Source organism: Panthera pardus, unplaced genomic scaffold, assembly GCF_024362965.1.
Source record: "Panthera pardus isolate Hobbes unplaced genomic scaffold, ASM2436296v1 HiC_scaffold_11, whole genome shotgun sequence".
NCBI lineage: Eukaryota > Metazoa > Chordata > Mammalia > Carnivora > Felidae > Panthera > Panthera pardus.
Genome location: NW_026526666.1, coordinates 7,455,147 through 7,470,032, shown reverse-complemented (window position 1 = coordinate 7,470,032; position 14,886 = coordinate 7,455,147). Strand labels below are relative to the sequence as shown.

The 14,886-nt window shown below is 50.4% G+C and overlaps 1 protein-coding gene across 5 annotated transcripts in view; it reads right to left on the bottom strand.

Moving 5' to 3' along the window:
* The window catches only part of IGSF3 (immunoglobulin superfamily member 3), a 92,883-nt gene extending 79,543 nt beyond the window's left edge, over nt 1-13,340 (bottom strand). For 3 of the 5 annotated variants that reach the window (XM_019457970.2, XM_019457973.2, XM_019457974.2), the window contains exons 1-2: nt 13,208-13,340; nt 11,863-12,545 (exon numbers count right to left, since the gene is read on the bottom strand). In XM_019457970.2, the coding sequence (XP_019313515.2) occupies nt 11,863-11,905 (43 nt within the window). In that variant the 5' untranslated portion in view covers nt 11,906-12,545; nt 13,208-13,340. Of the gene's footprint in view, nt 1-11,862; nt 12,546-12,678; nt 12,790-12,963; nt 13,122-13,207 lie in introns of those variants that run through there. The other 2 variants (XM_019457971.2, XM_019457972.2) reach the window with 2 other exon arrangements.
* Nucleotides 13,341-14,886: the final 1,546 nt, after the last annotated feature.

Below are 14,886 nucleotides of genomic sequence, written 5' to 3'. Positions count from 1 at the left end.
GTTACTTAAAATCCTCCACATGACTTCAGTCATCCCCGTTACAGATGACAGAGTAAAAGCCTACTTGATTAAAGCCGAATGCCTATACATTTGCAAAAGGCAAAATATGGAGAAGAAAACAGGAGTCAGATTACTGATGGGCATGGCATCAGCACCAGGACGTCAGGGGCTGCTGAATAAATCATGACAAGGAGGCACATGCAATAATCATAGATTCACCATAAATACCGCAGCCCTCAAGGCTCTCATATTTACTTACTTTCCCCCAAAGCATAGACTGGATCCGGCCTTGTCCTCGAATGAGGCCTGTCTCTCCCCAAATTCCAAATATGGGAAATGACAGCTCTTCTGTGGCAGGGGTAAAAGTGGGAAGGCAAATGTTTGTATTACGTAATGTTTTAATTTTAAAACAAAGACTGTGTATGCCAGAGACTCTCTCTCTTCTGTTCGGGGCATTTTCCAGTCCTTCTACCACTCTCCCCCAACCCAGGCCACGGCAGTCTTTTCCTCACCCCCAGAATAATTCCCCTTTAGGATAAAAGGATTACATGTGAGATCCGTGAGGATCCTTTCAAAATACATTCAAGCCTAGAGGCACTTGAGGTCTCTGTGTCCTTCCTCCCTTCGAGAAGTCCGCTGAGGGTGTGTAAGGGGACAGCTGTTCAGAAGAGTTGGATTCATACAAGCGTGAGACAGGAGTTACAGATGCTGTTCCTCCAGCCAGAAAGGTGCCAGGACACCCGGCTAGGGGCCACAGCCCCCGTTCCAACGGAGGGACGGAGAAAGAGCCAGGCAAGGCGCTCAGATGTGGTCTTGTGTTTCTGTAATGAAATAATAGAAGGCAGACGGCAAAACGGTCCACCATGCCATCTTCTGTACTAAAACATCAGAAGACATTAAGAAACTGTTCAGCACATCATTTCTAAACAGCATCATAAAGAGGGTTGCCTGGTTTCGGAACGAGCCTAGACAGAATGACTCTACCTGCACAGTCACTCCCTATAGTTTATTGGAGACGTGTCCATCCGGGAAGCAGAATTCCCAACAGACCAGCCATCCCCAAACCAACACAAAACCACCGCGGAACAAAACCGATGACGAACGCCAGAAAGGCCTCCGAGAAGGATGGCGCCCTGTCCCAGACGCTCTGGGGAGCAGCGGCCACCAGCTTTGGGGTGAAGGGGACTCCCACCAGGCACAGTTTCCAACCCCGAGTCTCAGGGAACTGGTGGAGACAGGAGAAGCACTGGTGAAGCTGGAGAGAAGTGGATGGATGCGTGGGGAGGGTCAGCCCTAGGTCAGATGACGGCACCTGGCAAGAGCCTGGATCCCACTGAGACAACACAGCAGTTTCTGGAAAATGGGGCCAACATGGAGAGGGCCCTGAGCCGTCCCCACAGCCTCTCCTCCCAAGGCTCTACTGGGAAGCAGGGAGGCGGAGTCCTAGGTCAAGGACATAGCAACCTTCCCACCACCACACCCCCAACATAAGGGTGCTCAGGAGAAAGCCCGGTGTGGATGTGTCTCCTGTCTGATGGCAAGTATGTGACTGCTCTAGTTCTCTTCTGTTCCGGCTTCCTAGAAATTCAGAGCTAAGAGTGAGATTCCCAGTTCCCACAGACAGACAATATCCCCCGCAGTTAATAAGGGCATTCTACATCTCCAGGACTTGGGATATTTGTGTATTTTCAAGAGAAAGAATCTGCCCTCGCTGGGCCACCCACCCCAATCTCCCCCAATCACTGGTACTCCTCTTTTAGTCATCAAGGGCCCTTTGTCACAGCCGATGGGGTATGTGTAATCGCCTCTGCTAAAGAGGTGACAACAAACCAGGAGGAAAAGACGTTAAGTAACAGGAAGAGAAAAGATTTTGCACCTCAGGGACAGAAAAGAGTTCCCAAATGTCAGAGTGTTTTTAATTAATCTATTTATTAAGATTAAAAAATACAGATCAGGTGACTTCTTAGAACATGTGTCATGATTATACCTTTTAATTCCTGGTACGTGAGAAAATGGAACAATGAGCTGCTTGTAGCCAGCACTCAAATATTTGCTGAATGAACAGATAAAGTCTTTTTTTTTTATATTTTTTTAATGTTTATTTATTTTTGAGAGAGAGAGAGAGATGGCGCATGAGCAGGGGAGGGGCAGAGAGAGAGGGAGACCCAGAATCCAAAACAGGCTCCAGGCTCTGAGATGTCAGCACAGAGACCAACGTGGGGCTCGAACTCACGAATCATGAGATCATGACCTGAGCCGAAGTCAGACGCTCAACCGACTGAGCCACCCAGGCACCCCAGATAAATAGTCTTTTTAGGAAAGTGTTGCAAGTAGTTTCTAATGGAACAGTGGTCTTGGGATGGGTGGTAGGAACATCAAACCCTGCTGTTGAAGAAAAGCAGACTAGGACATGTGAACCCAATGACCATCCCTCCAAAACGGTAACTATTTTAAAAATCTGGTGTAAAGGTGAACGATCCAAGAAACCCGCATGTGCTCCCAGGGATTTAAAGACAGTCATAACCAGTGAACCTGAGAAGTAACCCAACACTTTGAAATGATAATCTTTTTACAGAAACAGCCGCTTCTGCAGGGCTAGAGGAAAAAGTGCTCTTTTAGGTTAAGGTCTTAAATGTCTGGTAGCCAGCAACCTCAGTGGCAACATTAGTCCAATTCATTCTACACGGAAAAATCACTTGGGAACTGAAAATGCAGGAAAACTGGGGCACCTGGGGGGCTCAGTCAGTTAAGCATCCGACTTCAGCTCAGGTCATGATCTCACGGTTTGCAAGTTCAAGCCCCGTGTCAGGCTCTGTGCTGACAGCTCAGAGCCCGAAGCCTGCTTCCCATTTTGTGTCTCCCTCTCTCTCTGCCCCTCCCCTGCTCACACTCTGTCTCTCTCTCTCTGTCAAAAATAAATAAATGTTAAAAAAAATTTTTTTAAGAAAATGCAGAAAAACTTGTCCAGTTTTCCCCCTAGTTAGTCTATGAACAAATAAAGAACTTGACTGAATTAGACCCCAAACCCAATATTTATGCTTGTCCTCTTAACAAGTTTTAAATAGGCTTCATTTTCATTCAACATAATTTCAAAATTATAATGAAAACAGTCAACAAAATATGTGTGTACTCAATTTGTTAAATTTATGTGCTTGGGGAAAAAAGAGTCCGAATAAACAAGTCAATTATTTTCATTAAATACATTAAAATTTAAGGGTAGTGTTTTTATTATGACTCTTGCCTTAATACACCAGGACAAAATTATTCCACGATATAGCTATTGAATGAGGCTCACTACTCCCCCACTGATTTCACAAATTACAGTTCCAACTAGCTATAAAATAACCAAATCAGTTCTGATATGGCCATAAAATTAAGCCTGAAAAAACAGTGAGGCAAATCACCCCTTTAAAATCAAGTGGTTGAACAATACGTTCTACATGATTCCATTTATGTCAGAAAAAAAAAAAAATCTATATTTGCGTGAGTATGCATGCATAGAAATTATAGAGAAAGACCTGGAAGAAAATATATCAAACTGTCAAGAACATATATCAGACCTCAATAAGGGGCATGGGGTGGAGAGGGGAACTTTCACATTTTACTCTTTGTCTGTACCGTTTAGATTTTTTACAACAGAACTATATTCCCGTGTTACCTCTGTCAACAAATTAAAATCCAAAAAAACAAAGCAAACAAATATAATCTACCTTCTGAAATTGAAACCAATCTCTCAGGACCTTACTTTTATTCAACACGTTACCCTAAAGCACCGTATTTGCTGTTTTAAATTACGACTTAATTCAAATTAAGTCTTCAGTGGCATTTAAGATTGATGGCATTGTTACATCTAAGACGTTGTGAAGTTTCTCTGCAAGTCTTTTAAAAAAAAAAAAAAAGAGAGAGGAGTAGGATGTCCCTGGACAGGACAGGTGTGGTTTGACCTGTAGCAATGGATGCTCAACTCCAGTCTCCCGTTCCTCTTTCTACGGAAAGTCGCCCTAGCAAAGTCAATCGAGGTCACCAAAGCAACCAATTAATGGCAAACACCATCGAGGATATCCATGTCCCCTGGGGTTCTCAAAGTAACCCGTGGGGTTGTCAGAAAGCCGGCCACCTTGGACATTTCAAAACACCTAACAATGACAACACTTCTCCTATCATGGAGACACAGGACTAAGACCGAACAGGCAAGGCCACGTGGGTCCTTTGGTCATGGACTAAGCAGAGTGCCAGATTAATTTTGCTGCAGAGCTGAACTACATCACTCTATCAAGGGTGAGCAGCCATACTGGTTACCACATAGGAAAAACAGATTAATTACTACTTAATGCTGACAGACAGAGGATTTCAAATGTATGGGGCTCCTGAGGGAAGGGAAGTTAATAAAAGGGGTCCGTGAAAAGGAGGTCAGCAGCCTGCCTCATGACACATCTCTGTCACCAACACACCACAGGCAGGATCCGGTGCCCTGCGGGCAGAGACAGCGTTCTCTGAAGACACCATGAGAAAGGAGGTATGGACTGTGCTCCAGAGAATGGGAAAATGGGTATTAAAAACAAAAACAGTATCAAATACACAAAAATAACGCCAACTTAAGGCAATTCTGAACATGCTCCCAGACATCAAGGCATCATAATGGGAAAGAACACACAACCGGTATTGGATTTTTTGCCCCATTTTAAGAAAGGAAGGCCTGGGGACCTGAAGGTCAAGGGGAAGACGCCACCACTAGAAGACGGGACACCAGTTTCTTTGAGTTCACAGTTTTGTCAGAATGTCGTTGCCCTGGTTTTTGATGGGTACACGAAAGCTCGTCCCTTGGTGCAGGAACAGGTCCCCTGGACCCCCACCTCCGGCCTTCTCTCGCCAGTGGTCCTCCAGGTACCCACTTACAGCTCTCTGGTATCTTCCTTCTGTCTCAGGCCCAAATATCCACACTTCATGCCGACCGCTCCAATTCTTACCAGCCAGCACACTGACATTCAGGCTCCTCCACCCCTTGAGAAGCCTTCTCAAAGCAGCCCGATGTGCCCAGGGTGTCCTTCACCCCACAATTCGGCCAGGACCTCGCTCTCCCATTACTTAAGAAATGTCTAACATTCCAGCTTTTCCAGAAAGCCTTTCCAGACTGACCACTCATAAGCTACTCCAGCCTCAATCTCCCTCCTGGACAGAGTTTCCTCACTACTCCTGCTGAGCTGAAAACAAGAACAAACTTGCCTGGCCCCTCCCTCCCCAAAGGACACCTGTCTTCCATCCTCAGAGAGCACAGACTATCAATGTCTTCCTCTCCATTTGCAAAGTGATTTACCATTTGTTTTACGGCTGGCCTTAGATGATCATCCCCTAGAAGACAGGGACAGGGTGGCGTTCAGCAAAGCCTGGGTCACTGGGATGACAGGGAATAGGGTATTTGGATGAATTTAATTAAAGGGTTAACAGAGGATTAGACAGAAACTTTGCTTCAACTCTCGTTATTATAAAGCCTGTTATAAAGGCTTTTGAAATACATCTGACCACTTTCCAGCCTGAGTAGAGTTAATATAATTTAATCTGTGATTTAGGATCTTACAGTGCCCTGAGGCTCATCATTCTCTTCTGCTACTATAATTATAGATGCGGAAGATGTAGAGACTGGACTGACGGTGCCCTGGAAGCCGATTTCGAGAATAAATCCTCGCTACCACATCTTGTGAACTCGGCCTTTCGGAAAGTGGAGTTCAAAATAATAGAAACAAAATCCCATTTAATTGGAGGTTCCAGTTAAGGGAGGTCCATTGCCATGGTCTTTGTTAAGTCCCCACCACTGTGGCCCACAATTAGCCACTTAATAAAGCATTCCTGATGAAGGAATTTGGCAACATGTGATTTTCTACAAATGTAAGCTTGATTTTGACGCAACCACTCATTTCTTTGAAAATCAAGGGGCATTCACACACAGGTGTCCTAAATTTCCTTAAATTAAAAACCAACCCTTCACGAAGAGTTAGCTGTGCTCACTTCCAAGCCGCAAAGAAACAGGTGTCCAATCATAGCAAATGAGGAGCTCCCAAAGGAACCTCAAAATATTAATCAAGGAGCCATAACACAGGATGCACAAGGCCGGGGACCACGGGAGGCCAGCAGTGAAGCCACTTCATTCAGTTTCTAGGTCGGGGCTCCGCCGAAGTGGTCTGCCTGGGCCCTAGGGGCTCAGTCTAAGCCCAAATCCCAAACGCCTTACAATCGAAGCCAGTTCTCTGTGTCCTCACCATCCGAGATGAACTGGACCCTGAAGACCCCTGACAGTCATTTCTCTGAACCCTAAAGGGCCACTCTACCACCATTATGACCACAGACTCCTCAGCACCATCAGGACTCTACTGGGAATAGAACGCTCCCCTCGTGGAAACCCTGCCCGTTTCTGAAAGCCAATAAAGTCCTCTCACACGGCATCTTCCCAGCAACCGCTGCCTACCCTGAACTTTACTTTGAACTTCACAGGGGTCCGTGAACGGAAGTCAGGAGGTATGTGAACTTGAAGAAAAAAAAAAAAAATGACAGCTTTATTTGCAGCTAACCTCTAAGTGAATGCGAACTGTTTGATTACGAATGTAGGCAACCACCATGGCGATGTCTCCGGGACCTGTGACTCTGTCACAACGCAAGTCACACATGCCTTCAGATCACCTCACAGTTGACACAGATGCCTCAACACACCGTTTTCATTCTTCACTGTGCCATAATTACGGTAATTGTTAGAACTGCTGTTTGAGCTAGTTATTTAATGTGCTCCTAAGAAGCGTATTGCTATGATCCTAAATTTGTTTAATGTTTTGATGACTGTATTTCAATAGAACTCATTTCCTCTGTTAGTTGATGTATTTTTATTTATGAATTTCAAAGTGTTACCCAAAGAAAGGGTCCATAGGCTTTTCCAGACCGCTCAAAGGACCCAGGGACACAAAAAAGGTTAAGAACCCCTGTTGAGTGGTATAAAAGCACAGGCCCTGTAGCCAATCTCTAGCTCTTGTCCTTTGAGCACAATGATTTTAATTCCCTGAACCTTGAGTTTCCTTATCATGATCAAAGGAGCCGACACAGAAACCATTTATTCAACCAAAAAATCAACTGAATGCCTACTTTGTGCCGGTACGCGCAGAAGGCCGAGTTCTGGGGCTACAGCAGTGAACACGCCAGAGATGGTCCTTAATACAGAAGGGCTTGCTCTGTGAAGGGTTGAACGGTGACTGGCACATGAGCATTCTATAAACACTGCAGAACAGTACTATTGCTAAAACCACAACACTGCCTGCGTAATCATATGCTGATTTATGTTGCTTCCCGAGTAACAAACTCTTGGCTCATCTGGCTCAGGCCCTCCCAATAAGGCTTCTTAGAGGCCAGGGGCTGGGCCTGGGTACTCACAGAGGGGCAGCGGGTGACATGGAAGGGCACAGGGTTTGAACCAAATGATCTTGGCTTCAAAACCCCGTGCTGCCGCTTACTAGCTCTGCCACTCCGCCGGCAGCCCATAGCCGTCCCTCCAAAATTGGCTCTCTCCTTCCCCAGCAGTAACACAACCCTGTTTTTAGCTGTACGCTCGGAATGAAGGATGGTATTTCCCAGCCTACCTGGCAGTCACATACGATCACGTACTCGAGTTCTAGCCGATGGGGATAGAAGCAGAAAAAGAGACGTGTGCAACTTTCAGGAAGCGTTCTTAAATTGGGAGGTCTTGCCCTTCACCATTCCTTCTCCTCCTCCCCGATGGCTAGGGCCAGCACAGCCTTCTTGGACCATGCCATGACCTTGGGAATGGAGGCATGCACATGGAACAAGACAGAAGGGGCCTCCACACCACTGTGGAGCACCGTATGGAACTGGGGGACAGTAGTCTACTGAAGCAAGTTCCTTAAACTCCCTGGACCTCAGTATCTCCACCTACAAAATGGTGACCACGTGAGACATCTATCCAGCGAGGCTATTTTAAGGACTTAACAAGATAGGGCTTGCTTCACAGCAAAGGCCAGAGCCAGGAGAGGCGGTACTGTTCTGCTGCTATGCAAAATGCAGGAGACCGGGACATCTTCACAGCCCTGGGTGCACAGAGGTGGCTCGATAATTCACACAGCTGAAAGGCATCCTGGCCTGTCTAGTCCTCCTGACAACAATTCCCTTCTCCGGTGGGGCGCCTGGGTGACTCAGTCGGTTGAGCGTCTGACCTCAGCTCAGGTCACGATCTCACAGTTCGTGAGTTCGAGCCCTGCATCCAGCTGGCTGCTGTCATCTGTCAGCTCACAGCCCGCTTCAGATCCTCTGTCCCCCTCTCTCTCTGCCCCTCCCCGCCCCCCAAAAAAGAATTCCCCTCCCCAGCACCCTTGTTAAATGGTCCCCAGGAAAGGGAAGTGCACCACCTCTGGGACAGCTGGTGGGGACGCTGTTTGTTCATCCATAAATCACCATCGTCAGAGCTCTTCCCCCTACTGCCCCACACTGCCTCGCTTCTCCCTTCTGCCTTTGATCACGAGTCCTGCCCCAGAGCTCACACTCATCAGAACATCAAAGTACCTTTCGATCTCTTTCAGAAGAACCCTCTGGCCTCTACCCGAAGAAGCCTTCCCTAACTGACTGGGAGGTAGGTGATCACTGCCTCAGTCCCATCGTATTCAAGGGAGAGGCTGCCCAAACTCTACAATGAAATTCTCTCCCACTGAAGGAGAACCCATATGGCCACTAGCCAGCCACGGACTCTCCTGTGTTGATCCAGAGATGTTCCAAGCTCCTACATTTCTCCTTGCTAACTAACTACTTTTAAAGCTCTTTCATCTTGTTTGCAACATCAGCATTGGTCTAGGAGGGCATCACTACTCATGGTTATGCAAAGCCGAAATCTGCTTCATGTGCCTGAAGCTTATATTCATCTTTCCTGATTGTCCCCTTCCTGTTATTGCAAACACAAATCCTTTTCGGTCTCTCCCACGTGGCTGTCATCTTTCCATGTCACTGTCACTCATGCAGGCTGCTGCCAGGCACAGCCACAGCCTCATTCCCTCCTTTCCACACGCATGCTCCTACTCTCTCCCCTCATCTTCTGCCCCTGTCTCCACCCATCAGCACTGGTGACTTTACTATCCTCATGGCTCAACCAGGCCCTGGCATAAGATGGCTTTGGAATTGGAACGAGGGTGGCCGTGGCAGCCAATGGCTCCCAAGTTGGGTGGGGCACCCTGAGCTACCAGAGAAAGAAACAAGACACAGTGGTCAAGGAGGCAGGAAGCAGTACGCATGTGGCTTCAGCAGGGCAAAGACAAGGGCAGGACTCAGCACCCAGACAGGCAGAAGAGGAGGAAGCTGATCCAAATCCCAGACACTGGCAGAGGAAGGGCGCAGAAAGCACAGGCCTAACGATGTGGAGGGAGTTGCAGGCAGGTGAGAGATGGTCCTGTCCGCACCCTCACGTACTGTCATAGGGTGTTCTGCCTCGAAGTGCCATTTCTGGAGGCTGGCGGCACCCATGTCAGTGCCAGAGGACTCAGCCTTATCCTACTTTTTACAAACAAAATTATATTCCAGGTGTGTGTGACCCACAGGAGCATAAAACCTCAGGATTCTTTGCTCTTTGAAATTACACATTAATTTACGTTACACAGCAAGAATGCTGACGCATGAATCAGCCCACACCAGACCGCAAGCCAAGCGGGAAGTACGACCCCCAACCTGGGTTCTGTTCCCTCCCAACACCTCCTGCTCTCCAAGGTTAACAGCAGCAGAGTAGCAAGACCCCCTCCTGGCCATGCTGAGAGTCGCTGGGGAAGGGAAGAAGATGAGACTCCCCCGGAGGGGTGTGTGCAGAAACACCAGGCACGAAACCTTCCCACCCTCACCCACGTCTGGTCATCTGCCATTGCTCCCCTTCAAGGCCACCTTGACATTCATTTCCTGGCCCACGACACCTGTTTATACACGAAGCTGGGAGTGGAGGGAAGATAACAGTGTGCCCAAGCTCCACTCCAGAGTCGCCCAGAGGGCAAACAGCGGGGGGGGGGGGGGGGGGGGGGGGTTGTGGGGGGACCCGCAGGAGGCCACACATTTCTAGAGCAGCCGGGAGAAACAAAAGGCACAAAAGTCACAGTTCCCTGTTTTGCCTTTGGCGGTTCCTCCTCCAGCCCCGGTCCCACCCTTCCACCCAACCCTCTTTCCCACCTTAGCCATCCAACCCCACAGGGCTTTCCTTGTTTGTCCTCGTGAATCCACATGAATCACTAATTACTGATTTAAACCCAGACACTAAGTGAATGACAAATACAGTATAACAAATACCACTAGGCTATTTAGCACTGGCGAACCCAGAGCTACCTGCCTTAACTCTGCCTGAACAGACAGGAGACACGGGACACTGGATCCTAACCCACACCGGGGCAGAACACTGACTAAATTGCCAACAGACCGGCGTCTGTGTGTGTGCTAGGGCGGGGAGGGCTGGCTCTAATGAACGCACACACTGCTTCTTTCACTTGGAATTACCTAGGGGAGCAGAGAGCTGGACATCGAAATTTTCAAAAAGCTCCCCCAGTGATTCCAACATGCGCCTAAGTTTGAGAACCACCAACTGAACATTTATTAGGTGTTCCAGACATGTTTCAAAGCAGCCGAGATATTTAGGACACCTTATAGCCTTGAACTGGCAAGACAGGCCTTGGCAGTATCATCCCATTTTACAGAGATTCACATGGCAATCGTGATGAGACTGAGATTCTAATCAGGTTCTCTAACTCCAAAATCCGTTCTTTCCGCCCAACTGTGAACTCTTGCATGGGTAGAGACAATGCATGAGAGCCATCTCCACTGCCGGCAGCTCAGGCATAAACTCCGTAAATGCAAAATATCTAGATTTGGAGATGCAAACACCAGAGGCAGGTGTGATGCCCTCTTCCAAACACAAGGGACAGAACCATACAGAGAGATCAGAAGGTGTGCTCGTGTGCGAGGTCTGAGGAGACAGACGGAGGATGCGTGAGATCCCGGCGTGGGAGTTTATCCTAGACCCGAGATGTGTCCCTCTAATGCCACACTGAAGATGGTGCTCATCGGCATGGAGAGCATGGGCAAAGGAGGGGGGACCTCTGCAATGAGGAGGGAATCCCCAAGAGAGGTGACAAGGGTTCGCCTCTCAGGGCCACAGTTCGTCATCCTGCTCTAGGCGTTGTGGCCTTCTGCAGCGGGCCCCCCCACCAATCTGAACACACCCCCTCCCAAGCAGCTTTCCACTCCTCGGGTCTTTCTTCCTGCCAGAACTACGGTCTGAGGCTCCTTGCTGAGGGGACGTAAGATAGGTACCCCCACACATTTAGTCTCCAGACCGCTTGGGCAGGGCAACGCATCCCTTCACCACCCTACTCCACTCATGCCTACTTCCTCCTCCAAAAAAGCCCCCCAAAAACCCAAAAAACAAACAAACACACAAACAAAAACATCTTTACCACCAAACCAACTTTCCCCACAGTAAGAATAACGTGCCCACTCCAAATTAGGAACTGATGTGGACCAACACAGAAGGGAAGACACTGAAGTTTATGACACTACAAGAAGCCAACCCACGAGCCACACGGAGTCCCTAAACCACCAACTGGCAGATGGGGGCAATCTCATCACAGGGCCCGGGACAGACACTTCAAGGACAGCAGATGTTCCTTCTTAAAGACAACCGGCAACATCCCATCATTCCTCCTGGTTCCTATTCCGACCTGTGACACACACCGGCTGCATCGTGGTATCCCCCAAAGCCAAGTGTTGATGGGAAAGAACCACAAGGAATTACAGGAACCAATGGCAGGTTAAACTTTCACATCGATCGCACTGATAAGCGGAGACACTTACCCAGCACAGCCAGACAACTGAGCACTGGAAAAAAGCACTTCATGTCGGCAGCGGAGAAGAGACACCACACAGGACGCTTCCTCTTCTCTCCGCACTTAATCTCTCATTTCTGGCAATCCACTTATAGCTCCAGAGGGCAGTTTTGGAAACAGAACTTAACTCAAAAAATGAGAAGAGGTTAAAGAGAAGAGATCATCGGCAAGATGGGGGGCAGGGGGGAAGGGCGGCCAGTGGCTTGTGTTAAACTACCCTATGCTAAAGGAAGGGTCCAGAACAATTCTGAAGGCCCTCTAGGCTTCTGTCACATCCTGTGCCTTAGCGGTTTCCACTGGAATTGTAGATTGCAGTGAACTAATCCTCGAGGAAAAGGGAAAAAAGAGTCTGAGAAAATCCTTTCATCCGCTGATTATACAGGAATGTCCTTGGCTTCCCAGTGAAGGTGTCTGTAAGCTCCCTCATTCGGATTCCCCAAAGGGAAGACGGTAGGTTTTGTCAAAACCTTTGACAGCTAAATCGTCCGGGAACAGCACGGACTGTTTGGGTTTCTTCATCCAAAAGTCCGTCTCCATCCATGACGGTAGGTCACGGGGCCGCCACCTGCCCCAGACCTTCCCAGAACAAACGAAGCAAGTTGGCGTTCGGCGGCCCCGAAGCGAAGCCGGTCCCACAATGCCAGCCGATTTCTGAAAGAAACACAAGACAGATGTAGCCAAGGCGCACACAAGCGCCGCAAAACCGAGAGGGGCCGAGCGCCGGGCTGCTCCGGACGCCCGGGTCCCGTTCCTGGACCAGGACCGTCCACCCGTGCATTCTGACCTTGGGCAAGTCGCTCCACTGGCCCCCGCCTCAGTTTCCCCGCCCGGAGCCGGGCAATTGCGGGAAGCCTGCTGGTTCCTGCAATACTTTGCCCACACGGCTCACTCCAGGGCACTCCCTTAGCCTCCCGCCGAGCCCGGCGCCGCCGGGAGCCCCACCCTCCGCGGGGCACCTCGGGAGGGGGCTCGACGTGGGGCCGCCACTCCCGCTTCCACCTCCGGCCCCCGCCCCAAACGTGGGAGCTCCGCGCGCGCCGCGTCCCAGGTGGCCCCGCTATTGTTTTACCTTCCCGGCTGTTTATTTTTCGCTGGTTGGAAAGAAAAGAGACGGAGGGCGAAGCGAGCGGGGGGGCTGCGCTTTCCGCTGCCGGGGCGCGCTCGTGGCCAGGCCAGGGGAGGGTCTGGGGCCCGACCCCGGAGCGGAGCCGACCCCGCGCCCGCCACCGCCCTCCCCGCCCCCTGCCCCGGGCTCCCGGCTGCCCGCGCCGCCGCCCCTTCGCGCGCAGCCCGCGCCCCCACCGGATACTGACCTCGCCCCCGGCCCTCTCCCTCCGCGCGTCCGTCTGGCGGCCGGCGGTCCGGGCGCACGCCTCTGGGGACGCGCCGCCTCCTCCCTCTCCCCCCGCAGCCGCACCGGCAGCCGCGCTCCGGCCCCTCCCGAATCCCCGCCCCCCGGCCCGGCCCGCAGCACCCGGGCGAGCCGCGCGCGGGGCGGGGGCGGGGGCTTGGGCAAGAGGCACCGCCCCCGGGCCCGCCCCTTCCCCCGCCCGCGGAGAAGGGGCTGGCCAGGGGCCTGGCGGGGCGCTCGTGGGCTGGTGCTCCCGCCCAGGCGCACCTGCCCGGGGAGGGGGGCGGGGGGCACCCCAGGGCTGGGCACAGGGGGCGTGTGTGAGCCGGGCAGCTTCCAAAGTTTATCGGCGGTTCACACGCAGGCTGCCGGGCCGCCGGCGGGAAGCACAGGCCCTTCCCAAAGCCCCGCAAAGGACCCGCGAGCCTTGAAGCGGGCGTCTAGCGAGCACGTCCTCTCTCCGGGAAACAAAAACAAAGCCCTTGTCAGGAGTCTTGAATCTGTGCTTGCGGTGGAGGCCCATATTGTGCTTTATTCAATGGCAGAACTTCCTGGAAGTGGTGGCCGAACTGAACTCGGCACAGCCCGGGTTCTAACCCCGGTTCTCCCACATCCTCGCTGCTGACTTTGGTCGAGTTACTTAACTTCTCTGTGCCTTAGTTTCTCCGTCTGCTGTTACATGGGGAAATAGTCCTTCCCTACTGAATAGGGTTCTGTGAAATGTCCACGGTACACTTGTAAGAACACTTAGAGTGGAGCCTGCCCCGTCTTAAGCACTCAGTAAATGCAAGATATAATTATTTTATGAGGCACAGCCCTATCAAACGAGTGCATTTTCATCCATTCAATACTTAATGAACACACACGCGTGCTGGGTAAAAACGGTCAAAAGGCAACCGAGGTCAAATAAGACAGTCCTGTCTTCCTGGAGCTTGATCTGGTGGGGAGACAATAAAACAGGTATGGCAAGAGAAGAACAGAGTGTTGAGGAAGCATGAGCCAGGACCTGACCCTGTGTTGGGGGGTTGGGACATCAAGAGGAGGGAATTTGGTCAGACCAGGTCAGGTGTCAGGAAGGCTTCTCGGAGGAAGTGAAAATGGAGGTAGAACCCAAAAGAGCAGAGGAGGCACAAAGGAAGGGGGCAGGGGAGGAGTCACTGAGTCCAGACCCTGAATCAGTATCCTCTAAGACTAGAGGGAAGACGGAGTAGTTCGGTTAGAGGACCAGAAATCTCTGTTAGGCACAAACTAGGCTGTTAGAAAGTGGCAAGGAACTGCAGAGATGAAATCTGGGGCCAGAACCTGGAGGGCTGTGTATGATGCGTTAAAAGATTTGAACTTTAGCCCAGGGCCATGGTGAGCCCCTGAAGGTTCGGAGCAAGGCAGTACCGTTGTTAGATGTACATTTTAGAAAGACCACTCTGGGGCACCTGGGTGGTTCAGTCTATTAAGCATCCGACTTCTGCTCAGGTCATGATCTCACGGCTGGTGAGTTCGAGTCCCACATCAGGTTCTGTGCTGACAGCTTGGAGCCTAGAGCCTGCTTTGGATTCTGTGTCTCCCTCTCTCTCTGTCTGTCTCTCTCTCTCTCTCAAAAATAAACATTTTTAAAAAATTTAGAAAAACCACTCTGGCCCAGGC